This window comes from Oncorhynchus masou, chromosome 12 (assembly GCF_036934945.1).
Source record: "Oncorhynchus masou masou isolate Uvic2021 chromosome 12, UVic_Omas_1.1, whole genome shotgun sequence".
Taxonomy (NCBI): Eukaryota; Metazoa; Chordata; class Actinopteri; order Salmoniformes; family Salmonidae; genus Oncorhynchus; species Oncorhynchus masou.
Window position 1 is genome coordinate 70,021,072 of NC_088223.1, and position 15,062 is coordinate 70,036,133.

General features: G+C 42.7%; 1 protein-coding gene across 5 annotated transcripts in view; it reads left to right on the forward strand.

Annotated features, from left to right (window-relative positions):
- LOC135550742 (angiomotin-like) overlaps positions 1–15,062 on the forward strand; it is a 68,124-nt gene that overhangs the window by 48,600 nt on the left and 4,462 nt on the right. For all 5 annotated transcript variants that reach the window (XM_064981820.1, XM_064981817.1, XM_064981821.1 and 2 more), the window contains 7 exons: positions 3,842–3,986; positions 5,730–5,822; positions 7,086–7,231; positions 9,123–9,272; positions 11,637–11,965; positions 12,282–12,517; positions 13,221–13,475. In XM_064981820.1, the coding sequence (XP_064837892.1) occupies positions 3,842–3,986; positions 5,730–5,822; positions 7,086–7,231; positions 9,123–9,272; positions 11,637–11,965; positions 12,282–12,517; positions 13,221–13,475 (1,354 nt within the window). The remainder of the gene's footprint in view (positions 1–3,841; positions 3,987–5,729; positions 5,823–7,085; positions 7,232–9,122; positions 9,273–11,636; positions 11,966–12,281; positions 12,518–13,220; positions 13,476–15,062) is intronic.

Sequence of the window (15,062 nt, forward strand, 5' to 3'; positions counted from 1 at the left end):
TGATGTCATGTCTTTAGAAGCTTCTAATAGGCTAATTGACATAATTTGAGTCAATTGGAGGTGTAGCTTTGGATGTATTTCAAGGCCTACCTTCAAACTCAGTGCCTCTTTGCTTGACATCATGGGAAAATCTAAAGAAATCAGCCAAGACCTCTCCCAAACAATTGTACGCCAGTATAAACACCATGGGACCACGCAGCCGTCACCGCTCAGGTAGGAGACGCGTTCTGTCTCCTATAAATGAATGAATCAATCTCAGAACAACATCAAACGACATTGTGAAGATGCTGGAGGAAATCAGTACAAAAGTATATATATCCACAGTAAAACGAGTCCTATATCGACGAACCTGAAAGGCCGCTCAGCAAGGAAGAAGCCACTGCTCCAAAATCACCATGAAAAAAACAGACTACGGTTTGCAAATCCACATGGGGACAAAGGTCATACTTTTTGGAGAAATGTCCACAGGTCTGATGAACAAGAATAGAACTGTTTGGCCATAATTACCATTGTTATGTTTTGGAGGAAAAAGGGGGAGGCCTACAAGCCGATGAACACCATACCAACCATGAAGCAAGGGGTGGCAGCATCACGTTGTGGGGGTGCTTTGCTACAGGAGGGACTGGTGCACTTCACAAAATAGATGGCATCATGAGGGAGGACAATTATGTAGATATATTGAAGCAACATCTCAAGAGATCAGCCAGAAAGTTAAAGCTTGGTCGCAAATGGGTCTTCCAAGTGGACAATGACCCCAAGCATACCTCCAAAGTTGTGATAAAATGGCTTAAGGACAACAAAGTCAAGGTATTGGAGTGGCCATCACAAAGCCCTAACCTCAATCCCATAGAACATTTGTGGGCAGAACTGAAAAAGCGTGTGCGAGCAAGGAGGCCTACAAACCTGACTCAGTTTCACCACCTCTGTCAGGAGGAATAGGCCAAAATTCACCCAACTTATTGTGGGAAGCTTGTGGAAGGCTACCAGTAACGTTTGACCCAAGATAAACAATTTAAAGACAATGCTACCAAATACTAATTGAATGTATGTAAACTTCTGACCCACTGGGAATGAAAGATGAAAGAAATAAAAGCTGAAATTAATCATTCTCTATTATTATTCTGACAATTCACATTCTTAAAATAAAGTGGTGATCCTAACTGACCTAAAACAGGGAATTTTTACTAAGATTAAATGTCAGGAATTGTGAAAAACTGAGTTTACATGTATTTGACTAAGGTGTATGTAAACTTCTGACTTCAACTGTAACTGTAGGGCTGCAAGATGTGAGTATAGGCTATTGATGATTTTAAGAAGTTACAACAAAAGCTTATGGTCGGTTCCTTGCCTCTCAAGTGATCATATTTTCACCTATCAGACTTTTATCAATTAAATATTGCCTTTACTAATACAGTTCCAGTCAAAACTTAGAACTTTTTACACATTCCAGTGTTTTTCTTTATTTTTACAAAGGTTGGCTACTTTGAAGAATCTCAAATATACTATATATTTTCATTTGTTTAACACTTTCTTGGTTACTACATGATTTCATATGTGTTATTTCATAGTATTTATGTTAGTATTGATGTCTTCACTATTATTCTACAATGTAGAAAATAGTACAAATAAAGAAAAACCATTGAATGAGTAGGACTGTCCAAACTTTTGACTGATACTGTATGTAAAATGAGTTTATATTTAGAATGTCAGGAACAGTTGCAGTGGGGAAAATAAATGTCATCCATACAGTATGCACTCAAATAGCGAACGGGAGGCCATTTTCCTGCCGTTTGGTTAATTTTTCAATCATGCCGGGTAGGCTACTCCGGTTTTATAGCAGAGCTATAGACATATCTGGGTTTATAAGAACACGTGTTTCACTCGTCCCATCAGTCACTAAAGCATGCAGCCTCTTAATGCGCTACAGGTAGTGTGATATTCTGCCCAGACTATTTATGCCATGAGCTCTCCAACCCTGTTCCTGCAGCTACCCCGTGCTTAATTTGGGCAACCAAGTGGAATCTGTTCGGGAACATCGATAGTAACATGTTTTCACAGCAAAACATATTTCATTAAACAGTTGACAGCCCCTCTCACTCAAGAAAGGAATGGAGGAGAGAGAGGAGGAGATGGAAACGCACAGTGGTGTGGGTGTTTGATGTGATTTTTCGATTGCATTTGCATTGATGTTAGAGGGACAATAGAGTAACAGGGCCCGGTTTCCCTATAGCGATGGAACTTGGGCAAATCGAGTGTTTTAACAACGACCGAAGATGTAACGTGTTTCCCAAACACCACACAGAGAGAATGTTCGCTAAGTGTGTCGTTGAGGTATGTGTGGATACTGATAGGATCGAAAGAAAGAAAGCACTGCTCTCGGATCGGTGTTCTACCTTTCCAATCTTACCTTAACATTATAATTATTCGACAATACTGATGATGGATCAGCTCCTAGAGCTATATCACATATGGCTACAAATATTGAGGCAGTTTATTCTAATGTTTACCCTATAATAAGGCACTAAATCAAGATTTGGCACATAATAAAAATAAATTGACATTAGCATAAATAGCACAAAAAAAGCTCAATTAAATGAACATGACAACATGACATTTATTTCACTATTATTCAAATATATAGGTCTATGTAGCCTATACTGTATTTATCTTTTAATACAGTAATTTCGCTTTTCATTTGAAACGTCTCTATGTCCTTCACTTGTTATGCAAAGAAATAGGCAACTTTGTATTTGTAGTCACTGTCACATTTATCTCTGAAGTTATCAGAGTCACAGAAAGACGGATAAACATCTTGATTTTGTGTTTAGCAGAGATCTTCTGTGTATAAAGTGACGCGGTAGGGCAAAAAGTACTTCACTGTTCTTCGAGTGATCTGACGCAGTTGTTAAATAAAGAGCGTTTTCAATAGCAACTTAAGTAAGTATAGTTTTTTGAAATCGCTCGGATTTAATGATGCTCATACGAAGGTTCTAACGATGAACATAGCCTTAAGATGCTTTTGGGAAACCGGGTCCAGGGCATTTGCGACCTGACGGTTGTTAGCTAGTTGGGTACTACCAAGGCATGTTGGGTACTACCAAGTACATAAAAGGAGATTACAGTAACTCAATGGTCACGTGGAATTTGACTGCGGTCATGACTCATGACTGCCGGTGTGGAGGTAATGCGGTCCCCACAACAGCCTTAGGCGCAAATAGCTAAATGAGAGAGCAGCGGTGTGAATCACATCAATGCGCTATGTAGCCTCAATATCAATATCAATAATAGGTGATATCCATATCGCCCGTAGGCTAGACCACAAATGGGAGACATAACTTGGACTTTAGCCTACAAAAGCCTATTACTGCTCTTTTCCTGTGATCCATCAAATGCATTTGGTGTGTCATCATAATGTGATTTGTGGTCAGACTCACTCAGGCAGGAACAAACTTAAATGTATGCATTATTTTCAATGTTGAATTGAATGTCATTGAGAAAACAGAAAGGTGTCAAATAATTTCTGAATTTTAAAGTAATCATCTAGTTTTTTCAGAAGTGTGTAATAAGATTACACTATTTTTGCTGGTAACATAAAGGATTCTAGTTTGTTAAAAAACAATCTGTTACAACCCTGAAAGTCACTATGTTGGGCACTTCATGTAGATCTGAATGGTTTGGATGGGTGGGTATAAGCAGTGTGGTTATTTTTCCACCTTGCCCTCTTCTTCCATATTACTTAAATTCATTTAATCCTTTTAGACGACAGAAGTGGCTCGGGCGGATTTGGAATTAGGTATAATTCCCCCCCTCTCTCGCTCTCTCTCTCTCTCTCCCTGGTCAGTTGGAGACAGAGATCACGTTGGTTTCGGAGGCCTACGAAAACCTGGCAAAGTCATCCACTAAAAGGGAGGCTCTGGAGAAGACCATGAGGAACAAGCTGGAGCTGGAGGTGCGCAGGCTGCACGACTTCAACAGGGACCTCAGAGGTAAGAGGTCACAATCAGCTGGAATGTCCATGCCATGCATACATATCCATTATGTAGGTTACCAGGCCTTGCTGGTCAAAATAATAGCTTAATGTTCAAATAGGCTGTTCATGGATTTATGGCAGTAGATTAAATCTATTCCATACTACATTTATTGGGGGGAAAAACAACTTTTTAGTAGGAAAAAGTGTGTGTGGTGTATCCTTTCTGCATTAGATTTGGGATACCTCAACAGCATTGCCTGCATATTTTTTCAGTAATATTTATTCATGTTCAGAAGCTGTGTTTGGTTTGTATTGATTGCACTGGCATGTTTGATTTGAATAGATTTTCTGAGGACAGCTTTCACCAATTTTGCCTGGTGCGGTTTACGAGCTGTGATGTTGAAACTGTTTTTTTTTAAATTTATTGTACTACTGTGCATTTACTGTGGCATAGAGAAAAAGTCAACGTAAAAGAGCAATCAATTGCTCAATCTGTCAATTAATCAATATGATCAATCAATGGGATATGTTAGTGTTTACAGGCAGTCCAAAGTCTCAACTTCATAACTTACTATAAAGCAGACCAAAGACCCTTCGAGCTCCAGTCTTCACTCTCTGTTTCTGTAGGAAGCTCTGAGCTGAAGCACAGTGGGTGGGGGCAGTTTCATGTCTCTAGTTTCTACCTCACTAAGCTCTTCAGTCCTACAGAGGGGAGAAAAAAAACTCCATTCATGGCTCCCTACCAAGATCGGGTCCATGACTCCCTGCCCAGACCGGGTCCATTGGGAGATTCCATGCTTTTATAACAAATCACATAGAAACCTTTTTTTAGGTCTCTCCTTCCTCTCTTTTTTTCTCCTATCGTATTGGCAGCCTTGATATCTTGCTTCACTTTCGGGGGTTTAGCGTAAATGTATACCCCACTCATTGTTGTGTTTTGAGAAACACAGGGAATGGAAATGAAACAACTGAATATTTGTTTCTGGAATGCTCTCTGGATGTTTCATGGCCCAGCCTGGTTGACTTAACACTCAACTAAATATTATTTTAACGTTTGGACCAGAAATAATGGCCTGTTTTGTTTCAGGCCAATTTTCTCGTGACTCCATTAGAGAATGGGGACCTCCTCCTCTCCCTCTGCGGGGAAATGTGTGCATGTAAAGTTATTGTTTTGTTTTTGTTTGCTCGATTTTGCTGAGCAACCGGGCCCCAAGGCGTTTTATGTGCGTGGAACGAAAGTTTGGATCTTAAGAACTTGAGTTCCACATCGACTCCGAGTCCAGGCCTATTAAATTCTCTTCGGGGGATTGTGAATTCCCTCCACCTCCATATTCACATTAATCCATGGCCCCGCTGTCTGTATGGCTACATTTACACAATCACAGAGCTGTATGTCGAAATTCTGTTTGAGCTGTTTAATAGCACCAAAATTCTCATACATAGCATGCATATCCTGCATATTAACTAGAGGCTGACCACATTGAATGTGCAACTCTGCAAGGAGTTTAACAGTGTGTTCTTTAAGGAGCTTAATTCCCCAGTTTTAACATGTTGTCTTGCCATTTTATGATCTAATTTCCTGCAAAGATTTGATTTATGAGAATTAGAGCATATTTGGGTATGCCTTTGTGTACGCACACACAAGTTTGCATGTATGTGTGTGTTCACGGGCATTTGAGTGTGCACAGTGTGTCTCTTTGGCCACTAGACCCTCAGGCTGGCTCTGACCTGACTTTGGCAATGACATTCTCTGTTGCAGAGCGCATGGAAACTGCCAACAAACAGCTAGCTGCTAAGGAGTGTGAGGGATCGGAAGACAACCGCAAGACCATCTCTCAGCTACTCACCCAGAGTGAGTACATCACTAACACAGCTACCAGGGAACACCAGGCCAGGCCTCTCCAACATTCTACATCCAGTCTGAACATACCTCTGTGTGGCCTCATCAGTAAGGACAAAACCAGGCAAAGGGTCTGGGGTTCATGTACTGTAGAACACTACGTATCCACTAGAAAGTCACTGTTTTTGAAGGTCCAATGAGGCCATTCTTATCTCAATATCAAATCATTTCTGGTTAACAATTAAGTACCTTCCTGTGATTGTGTTCAATTAAAATGGTCAAAAATAAACAAAAATAGCTTTTTAGCAAAGATACATTTTGCTAGGACTGTCTGTGAGTGGTTTGAGTGGGGAGGGGAAACCTTAAAACTATCTGTTATTGGCAGAGAGGTTTGGAACTCACTTTCATATTGGTCTATTAACTAATTTACCACCAGGCAGGCCAAAACTCCATCCCACCAAAACAGGCAGAAATGTCACTGTCTTTTCAAACAGCTCTTAAACTTTAAGGGCATTATCATAAATTTCACAATATCACAGTATTCCCCACCCCCTTTGCATTCAAAACAGCCTCAATGTGTCAGTGCATGGACCCTACAAGGTGTCGAAAGCGTTCAATAGGGATGCTGGCCCGTGTTGACTCCAATGCTTCCCACAGTTGTGTCAATTTGGCTGGATGTCCTTTGGGTGGTGGACCATTCTTGATACACACAGGAAACTGTTGAGCGTGAAAAACGCAGCAGCGTTGCAGTTCTTGACACAAATCGGTGCGCCTGACACCTACTACCATACCCTGTTTAAAGGCACTTAAATCTTTTGTCTTGCCTGTTCACCCTCTGAATAGCACACATACACAATCCATGTCTCAACTGTCTCCTCCCCTTCATCTACACTGATTGAAGTGGATTTAACAGGTGCCATCAATAAGGAATCATAGCTTTCACCTGGATAGTCTATGTCATTAAACATTTTATACAATGTTTTGTGTACTCAGTGTATATACAACACAGGAAAATCGTGTTTTTGACTGCACTGGGCATTTAACAAAAATGACACACATAAAACACATTTGTTTATGATGTTTAGTTAATGAAAAGGACGCTTCGCACACTCAGTATCAATGTACAATTTTAAATGTATTAGGCTGAGCTTTCGGTCATCAGACCTTCATCAGAGCAAAAAGTAAGCTCTTGACATAACTACTTTAGTAAATGAAAGGAATATCACTACTTCTTCAGAGGGCTAGTCCTCAGTGTGTTGTGTATGTGTCTCCCAGACAAAGAGACGGTGCGTGAGAAGGAGAAGCTGGAGATAGAGCTGAACGCCATGCGCTCCACCACGGACGACCAGAGACGACACATTGAGATTAGAGACCAGGCTCTCAACAATGCCCAGGCCAAAGTAGTCAAACTAGAGGAGGAGGTGAGTAACTGACTTAGCCTAACAAGCTTTATGTATCATAATGTTCTCACTTGCTTCATGAATAGGTGATATCAGAAATGTGTTGGATACTTGAATTCATCCTGGCATCAGTTCAGTTGATTGAGCTTGAGGTAATCTCGGTTATTCAGAAGTCAAGTTCTCTCACGAAAGTTTGTCAATTCATTTTTTTCTTCTGGGGGGGATGTCAATAACAATTATGACGACCTTTGTGGAAAGGAAGGAAGCGAAGTCTCCTCCCTCGCAAACGGAAACTCTCGGCCAAACCCCTTCCGTTAATTTCACCCATGTTTATCATGGCCAAAAAGCAAATGTCTGTTTTCATGAATTTACTATAGACCATTTTGACTTTGTGGCTGTGGAAACTAGTGGAAACCACTTATCATGCTCACACGACTTGAAAACACCGTACCAGTTTAAGTACCACTTTCACCCAATCCTGATTCGTCCAGATAATCAACAACGAAAACCCCAAACCAGGAAATACTGCTGCTCATAATCACATAATTCTGTGAGCCTTGACAGATTCTCGCCATTTCATCTGTCCACGAGAATCTGTCCACGACAGATTAAGTTCGAGGATATATTTATGCCCCCTGATGGACAAGCATAGGCATAACTTTCTGTTGAGCGTAAAATAATCTAGCTATCTTCCCCTGTCTTCCTCTGGTTGTGTCACCATCCTATCACCTGGTATTGATTACATTATTGGCTGAAGACAGGGTCTGGTATGCTTTCAGTTGTGATCCATGGGGTTGGTTTGCACTGGTTAAAAGGTTAAGATGGAAGACTGCAAAGTGTGTTTAAATTTACTCAAAACACAATTTCTTGTTAACGAAGCAACTGCTACTAGTCCTCATCCAAAACAGTGAAAACCACAAACAATCCCCCAAATAAAGATCCTTCCTCTTTGAAGTTTCTTCCCTCAGAAGTCAGTGTTTCTGATAAGATCAGTATATCCCACTACAGTGAGCAGATAGCTGTCCCTGATGACTAGAGGGTAAATCACCCCAGCCTTGGCCCTGGTATGGCCTACTAGAGGCCAGATAAATGCAAGGCCTCTGTGGCCTTGTGTGGGCCTGGACAGAACTCCCCTGTGGAAAACTGGAGCTGCTCTGAGCATTGATGCCCCTGGCTGTTAGGTTCTGTTTGTTGGCTGGTAATGTGTCTGAAATAGCCTGGCCACAGCCCAGAGGGCCAGTTAGCCAGTGGGCTGAGTGGAGCAGGAAACTAACCGGTAGTGTCCTAAAAAGCACAGGGCTGCTCCACTTCTACTGCCCGGCACCACCACAAACGCCTGCTTGTTTCCCCGAACAAAGGCTGTCGAGTTTGAGCTTTATATCTGCCATGAAAGTTCTGAACAGGGCCAGATTCTTTGCCTGCTCTCTCTCTCCTCTGTGTGGGAACATTGTATATGCTTCTCTATTTCTCCCTCTTTCTCTCTTTTCCTCTCTTTCTTTACAGAGAGACTCCCTGAGCTAAATCAGTCTATTGAGTGGAGCCACAGTTATATCTCCTGTTGCAGTTCAAAGGGGCTGCAGTGCAGAGGGACTTTGAGACATAGGCATTGGGTACACAATAACTGCATTATCTTGGAGTGGGCTGTTGGGGTTGGTCACTGGGTGGGGTTGTTTGGACGAAAGGGGGCACCTGTTTCCCTGTCTCCTCCCTGGTCGTATTTCACTCATTGTCAAATACCTAATAGGACTGAATAGTTGACAGCAATTATATTGTGGCACAAAGAAGGTGAAAGTATTGCTTTCACCAACCCAGTCAGGTTTCTGGAATGAAATGCAAACTCCCTACTTCCTGTCTACTTCCTTTCTGTGCCCTGACCACATCCTGTCTGTGTGTTTTGTCTCCCTGGCTGAAGCTGAAGAAGAAGCAGGTGTATGTGGAGAAGGTGGAGCGCATGCAGCAGGCCCTGGCCCAGCTCCAGGCTGCCTGTGAGAAGAGAGAGCAGCTTGAGCACCGCTTACGCACGCGGCTGGAGAGGGAGCTGGAGTCACTGCGCATGCAGCAGGTGAGACACACATGGTGTATTAAAGACACGGAAACAAAGCAGTGTCTCAGCTGCAGTCAGCGTTAGCAGGGTGCCCTGACCCAGAATTTCAGGCTCTTTCTCTCCCAAAATGTTCTCTTCCATAAATTCCATCGTCTCTTCCTGTGTGTCCAAGCGAAGCACCACAGAATGTTTTCCTATCAGTTAAGCGCGGCCAGGTCATTCAGGCCAGGGGGATGCTGGGAATGTGGGGGAAATGTTGCAGCTGACAGAACATCAGAGGTTCTGTCTGCGGAGGGAGAGAAAGAGGAAGAGCAGCCATATGTATATTCCAGTCAAGCCTTTGGGAGAAGACAGACTGCCTGGTCAACAAAGACTACAGACAGACTTGGAGCCCTGCCTCTCTACCAGTCAGTGTTGCCATAGGCCAGTGGTTCCCAAACTTGTTATAGCCCCATACCCCTTCAAACCTTCAACATCCAGCTGCATACCTCCTCTAGAACCAGGGTCAACATACTCTCAAATGTTGTTTTTTGTCATCATTGTAAGCCTGCCACACACACACTATATGATACATGTATTTAACATAAGAATGAGTGTCAGTTTTTGTCACAACCCGGCTGGTGGGAAGTGACAAAGAAGTCTTATAGGACCAGGGCACAAATAATAATATAATAATCATCAATTATTTTGCTCTTTATTTAACCATCTTACATATAAAACCTTATTTGTTCATCAAAAAATGGTGCATGACTCACCACAGATTAATGAGAAGGGTGTGCTTTAAAGGCTGGACATAACTCTGCAATGTTGGGTTGTATTGGAGAGAGTTTGTCTTAAATCATTTTTCACACCGTCTGTGCCTGTATTTAGTTTTCATGCTAGTGAGGGCTGAGAATCCACTCTCACTCACATAGGTACGTGGTTGCAAAGGGCATCAGTGTCTTAACACTCAGACACTCAGACACAAAAATCTGGCAGTGGCTTCTGATTAATCAATTTTCACAGAACTTGTTGCAATTTTGATGAGGCTCTCTTGTTCAGATATCGGTAAGTGGACTGGAGGCAGGGCATGACAGGGATAATGAATCCAGTTGTTTGTGTCGTCCGTTTCGGGAAAGTACCTGCGTAATCGCGCACCCAACTCACTCAAGTGCTTCACTATATTACATTTGACATTGTCCGTAAGCTTGAGTTCATTTGCACACAAAACATCTTACAATGATGGAAAGACCTGTGTGTTGTCCTTGTTTATGCAAACAGAGAAGAGCTCCAACCTCTTAATCACAGCCTCAGTTTTGTCCCACACATTGATTATAGTTGCGGAAAGTCCCTGTAATCCTAGATTCAGATCATTCAGGCGACATCACCCAGATAGGCCAGTCCTGTGAGAAACTCGTCATCATGCAAGTGAAAATGATGGTCAGTAAAGAAATCTTTAAGCTCGTCTCTCAATAAAAAAAAAAGTGTCAATACGTTGCCTCTTGATAACTAGCGCACTTCTGTATGTTGTAAAAGCGTTACATGGTTGCTGCCCATATCATTGCATAGTGCAGAAAATATGAGGGTTCAGGGGCCTTGCTTTAAAAAAGTTAACCATTTTTACTGTAGTGTCCAAAACATCTTTCAAGCTGTCAGGCATTCCTTTGGCAGCAAGAGCCTCTCAGTGGATACTGCAGTGTAAACAAGTGATGTCAGGAGCAACTGCTTGTACGTACGTTACCACTCCACTATGTCTCCCTGTCATGGCTTTTGCACCATCAGTACAGATACCAACACCTCTTGACCACCAAAGTCCATTTGATGTCACAAAGCTGACCTGTGCATTAAAAATATCCCCTCCTGTTGTCCTGGTTTCCAGTGGTTTGCAGAAGAGGATGTCTTCCTTAATTGACCCCCCCCCATAAACGTAACGGACATACACCAGGAGCTGTGCCAGGGCCGCCACGTCTGTTGACTCATCCATGTGTAACGCATAGAATTCACTGGCTTGTATGCGAAGCAGTAATTGTTTCAAAACATCTCCTGCCTGTATTTGACATTGTTATTTCGCTGAACTAGATTGTTTGTTTAATTTTATTTTTGGCAGTGAAACAAGGCTACTCATGTGAGAAAAAAACATCACCCAAATGTATAGCCCCGTTGGAAAATCTAAATGGACTGTTTGAAAATGTGAATCCTGTGAACATTTTTATTTGGCGTACCCCGGCGGCATTCCGCGTACCCCTGGGGCCATGGTTTAGACAGCAATTGTGTATTACAAATGCATAAGTGCCTGTGACTGCAAGTTGATGCCTCACTTGGATGGCAGTTGAGCTCTTGAAAAGTTGAGGTTTACTGACAACCATACCTTCCACCCCCATTGTCTCCACTCCCCCCATCCAGAGACAAGGTGGCTCCCAGAGCAGCAGCAGTGGTCAGGAGTACAGTGCCACGGCCCTGATGGAGCACCTGAGGGAGAAAGAGGAGAGAATCCTGGCTCTGGAGGCAGACATGACCAAATGGGAGCAGAAATACCTGGAGGAGAGCGTTATGAGGCAGTTTGCCCTGGACGCCGCCGCCTCTGTCGCCACCCAGAGGGACACATTGTCGTCGGTGATAAGCCACTCCCCCAGCAGCAGCTATGAGCAGCAGCTGTCAGTGGAGGCTCGTATCCAGAAAGAGGAGGAGGAAATCCTCATGGCCAACCGCCGCTGTCTAGACATGGAAAGCAGGTAAATAGCTGTGTGTTTGATCTTTGGAATGACTGTGGAAGCGTTTCAATTTGATATAATATTAAATATATTCTGTACAGACCACTATACAGATACTATCCTTAACAGCCTAACACACTAACTTACTCTACCCCCATAACCTCAGTAAAGCAAAGCAACCATGACCCCAGTCAAACCCAGACTATAACTCCTATTGTTCTTACTGATCATACAGAACACAATAGAAGTCTTTACGGTACATGTAATGCATTCTGCACATTACAGGATGTTGTACTTCCTTTTATTTGAATAACTGTACTCTTGTCCCATCCCACAGGATCAAGAACCTGCACGCCCAGATCATAGAGAAGGATGCCATGATCAAGGTGCTCCATCAGCGTTCCAGGAAGGATCCCAACAAGGACCGGGACGCCCAGTCCATCATGCGTCCCTCCAAGTCCCTGATGTCCATCGCCAACACGGGGGGCTCGGGCCTGCTCTCCCACAGCCTTGGCCTCAGCAGCTCACCCATCACAGAGGAGCGCAAGGACAGCAGCTGGAAGGGCAGCCTAGGTGCAAATGCTATTGGTTTTCATGTTATGTTGTGTGATGTGCCACGTAACAAAGGCTTTTTAAGTTTTCCCTTCTTATATTTGAATTGAGTGGGGTAGATACTGGAACTGCAGACTTGAGGAGAGATTTCTAATTACACATTATTCCTTATATACAATATAGTGCACTACTTTTGACTAGACAGCCTAGGGCTCTTGTGAAAAGTACTGCACTATAAGTGGCATAGGGTGTCATTTCAGATGCATGGTAGAGGGACAACAGCTGGAAGTCTGTTTCAGAGGAAGAGGGCAGGGAGAGTACAGGAAGTTGATTCACAGGCCTCTGAGATGTGTTAGTCAGAACGTGATGATGGACAGACAAAGGGGTATGGAGGGTGTCAAGGACATGAATGGTCGTCAGCTGTGGGTATGGAATGTACAGTTCAGTAGTAATCATCAGGCTGAATAACAATCGGGTGGTCTTGAAGGAGGGTGGGATGTTAAATATTATGCAATGGTGCAGTGCTGTTGGCTCACTCAGATTTTATATTTTCAGTAGGGACTGAATTAATGCTGTTTAATTGTTGTGTGTATTCTGAATGTACTGTGTGTTACTATCTACTTCAACTTGCTTCCATGTGCATGAATAAAAAAATTGAGAGCTTGTCATGGGTAACCCAGCACCACCACATATCTAACAGGTTTCCTCTGTTCTCTCCCCTCAGGAATTCTGTTGGGTCCAGAGTACCGTACTGACTCTCTGAAGACAGAGTCCATCTCGTCATCTCCCTCTCCGGTCCTGCCCCTGACAGGGGGTCACTCTAAGACAGGCAGCAGGGACAGCTGCACTCAGACAGACAAGGGCCAGAGCCAGGGTCAGGAGGCTAGCAGCAAGCCCAGCACCCCAGCCATGCAGAGCATGACCCTGCCAAGCCGATTCTCCAGCCCCAGCCCTGTTTACATACCAGACCGCATTGCAGGTACAGTAGGACAGGGCAGGCAGCCAGCTTTAGGGCTATGTTCTAGTATATTACATTCAATAAGTTTTTAGTCAACGCTCCACGTTAGTGTAGTTTGCTGTGGACACAAGTAGGGCCAGGGGTTTTTCCTGACCACAGGTCCTAATTATAGCCTTTAACTAGGGTCCAGAGTCAGACCCAGATAATATTGAGTGTTTGCTGTCTGCAATTTGAGAAATATAAACGTTGAATTAGACCTGACCCACGAGGATGCAGCTGCAATGTGCAGTGCTAACACTGCAGAATGGCAAACAACACTTGTGATTGTCAGTGTGGCCCATCACTTCAGGCAATAGACTGACCTGAATCGTTTCTAGGAAAATGATCTAACCAAGAACAAATACACTTTTGTTTAAAATCTGTTTTGACGTGTTGCGAGACTAATTCAAGAAATAATCCAAGAACTACAAATTTGTTTCAACCATATAAAGAAGTGGAGTTATGAAACCAATACAGTAGCTGGAGGGGAAGTGGATAAGCGAGAGTGGGTCAGATGCTCTGGATGGGTAATTTGAGGTCAAACATCCTATCAAATATAGTGTGCTGGATATTATTTTCTCTAAGGCAAATCACCTATTCCCTTGAGAGTGCACTACTTACAGTGCCTTCAGAAAGTATTCACACTTCTTGACTTTTTCCACATTTTGTTGTGTTAGTCTGAATATTACATTTGTTTAAAACAATTTCACTGGCCTACACACTACCCAATAATGTAAAAGTTACAAATGAATAAAAAATAAAAAGCTGAAATGTCTTGAGACAAAAGTATCCAACACCTTTGTTATGAAAGCCCAACAGTAAATAAGTTCAGGAGTAAAAACATGCTTAAAACCTGTTGTGACTAGGGGGCAGTATTTTCATTTTTGGAGAAAAAAAACGTTCCCGTAATAAACGGGATATTTTGTCAGGACAAGATGCTAGAATATGCATATAATTGACAGTTTAGAGTAGAAAACACTCTAAAGTTTCCAAAACTGTAAAAATATTTTCTGTGAGTATAACAGAACTGATGTTGCAGGCGAAAGCCTGAGAAAAATCCAATCCGGAAGTGCCTCATGTTTTGAAATCGCTGCGTTCCAAAGCGTCCCTATTGAGCAGTGAATGGGCTATCAACCAGATTACTCTTTCTCTGTATTCCCGAAGGTGTCTACAGCATCGTGACGTAGTTTTACGCATTTATGTTGAAGAATACCCGTAAGCGGCTACATTGCGCAAGTGGTCACCTGATGCTCCCAGAGAGATTCTCGCGTAAAATACAGAGGTAGCCATTACTTCAATCAGTTCTACTGAAGAATTAATTGTCCCGATGGATATATTATGGAATAGATATTTGAAAAACACCTCGAGGATTGATTACAAACAACGTTTGCCATGTTTCTGTCGATATTATGGAGCTAATTTGGAAGCCATTTTCATGACTGCAATTTCCGGGCAATTTCTCAGCCAAACGCGAAGAACAAACGGAGCTATTTTGCCTACAAAAATAATATTTTTGGAAAAAAGGAACATTTGCTATCTAACTGGGAGTCTCGTCAGTGAAAACATCCG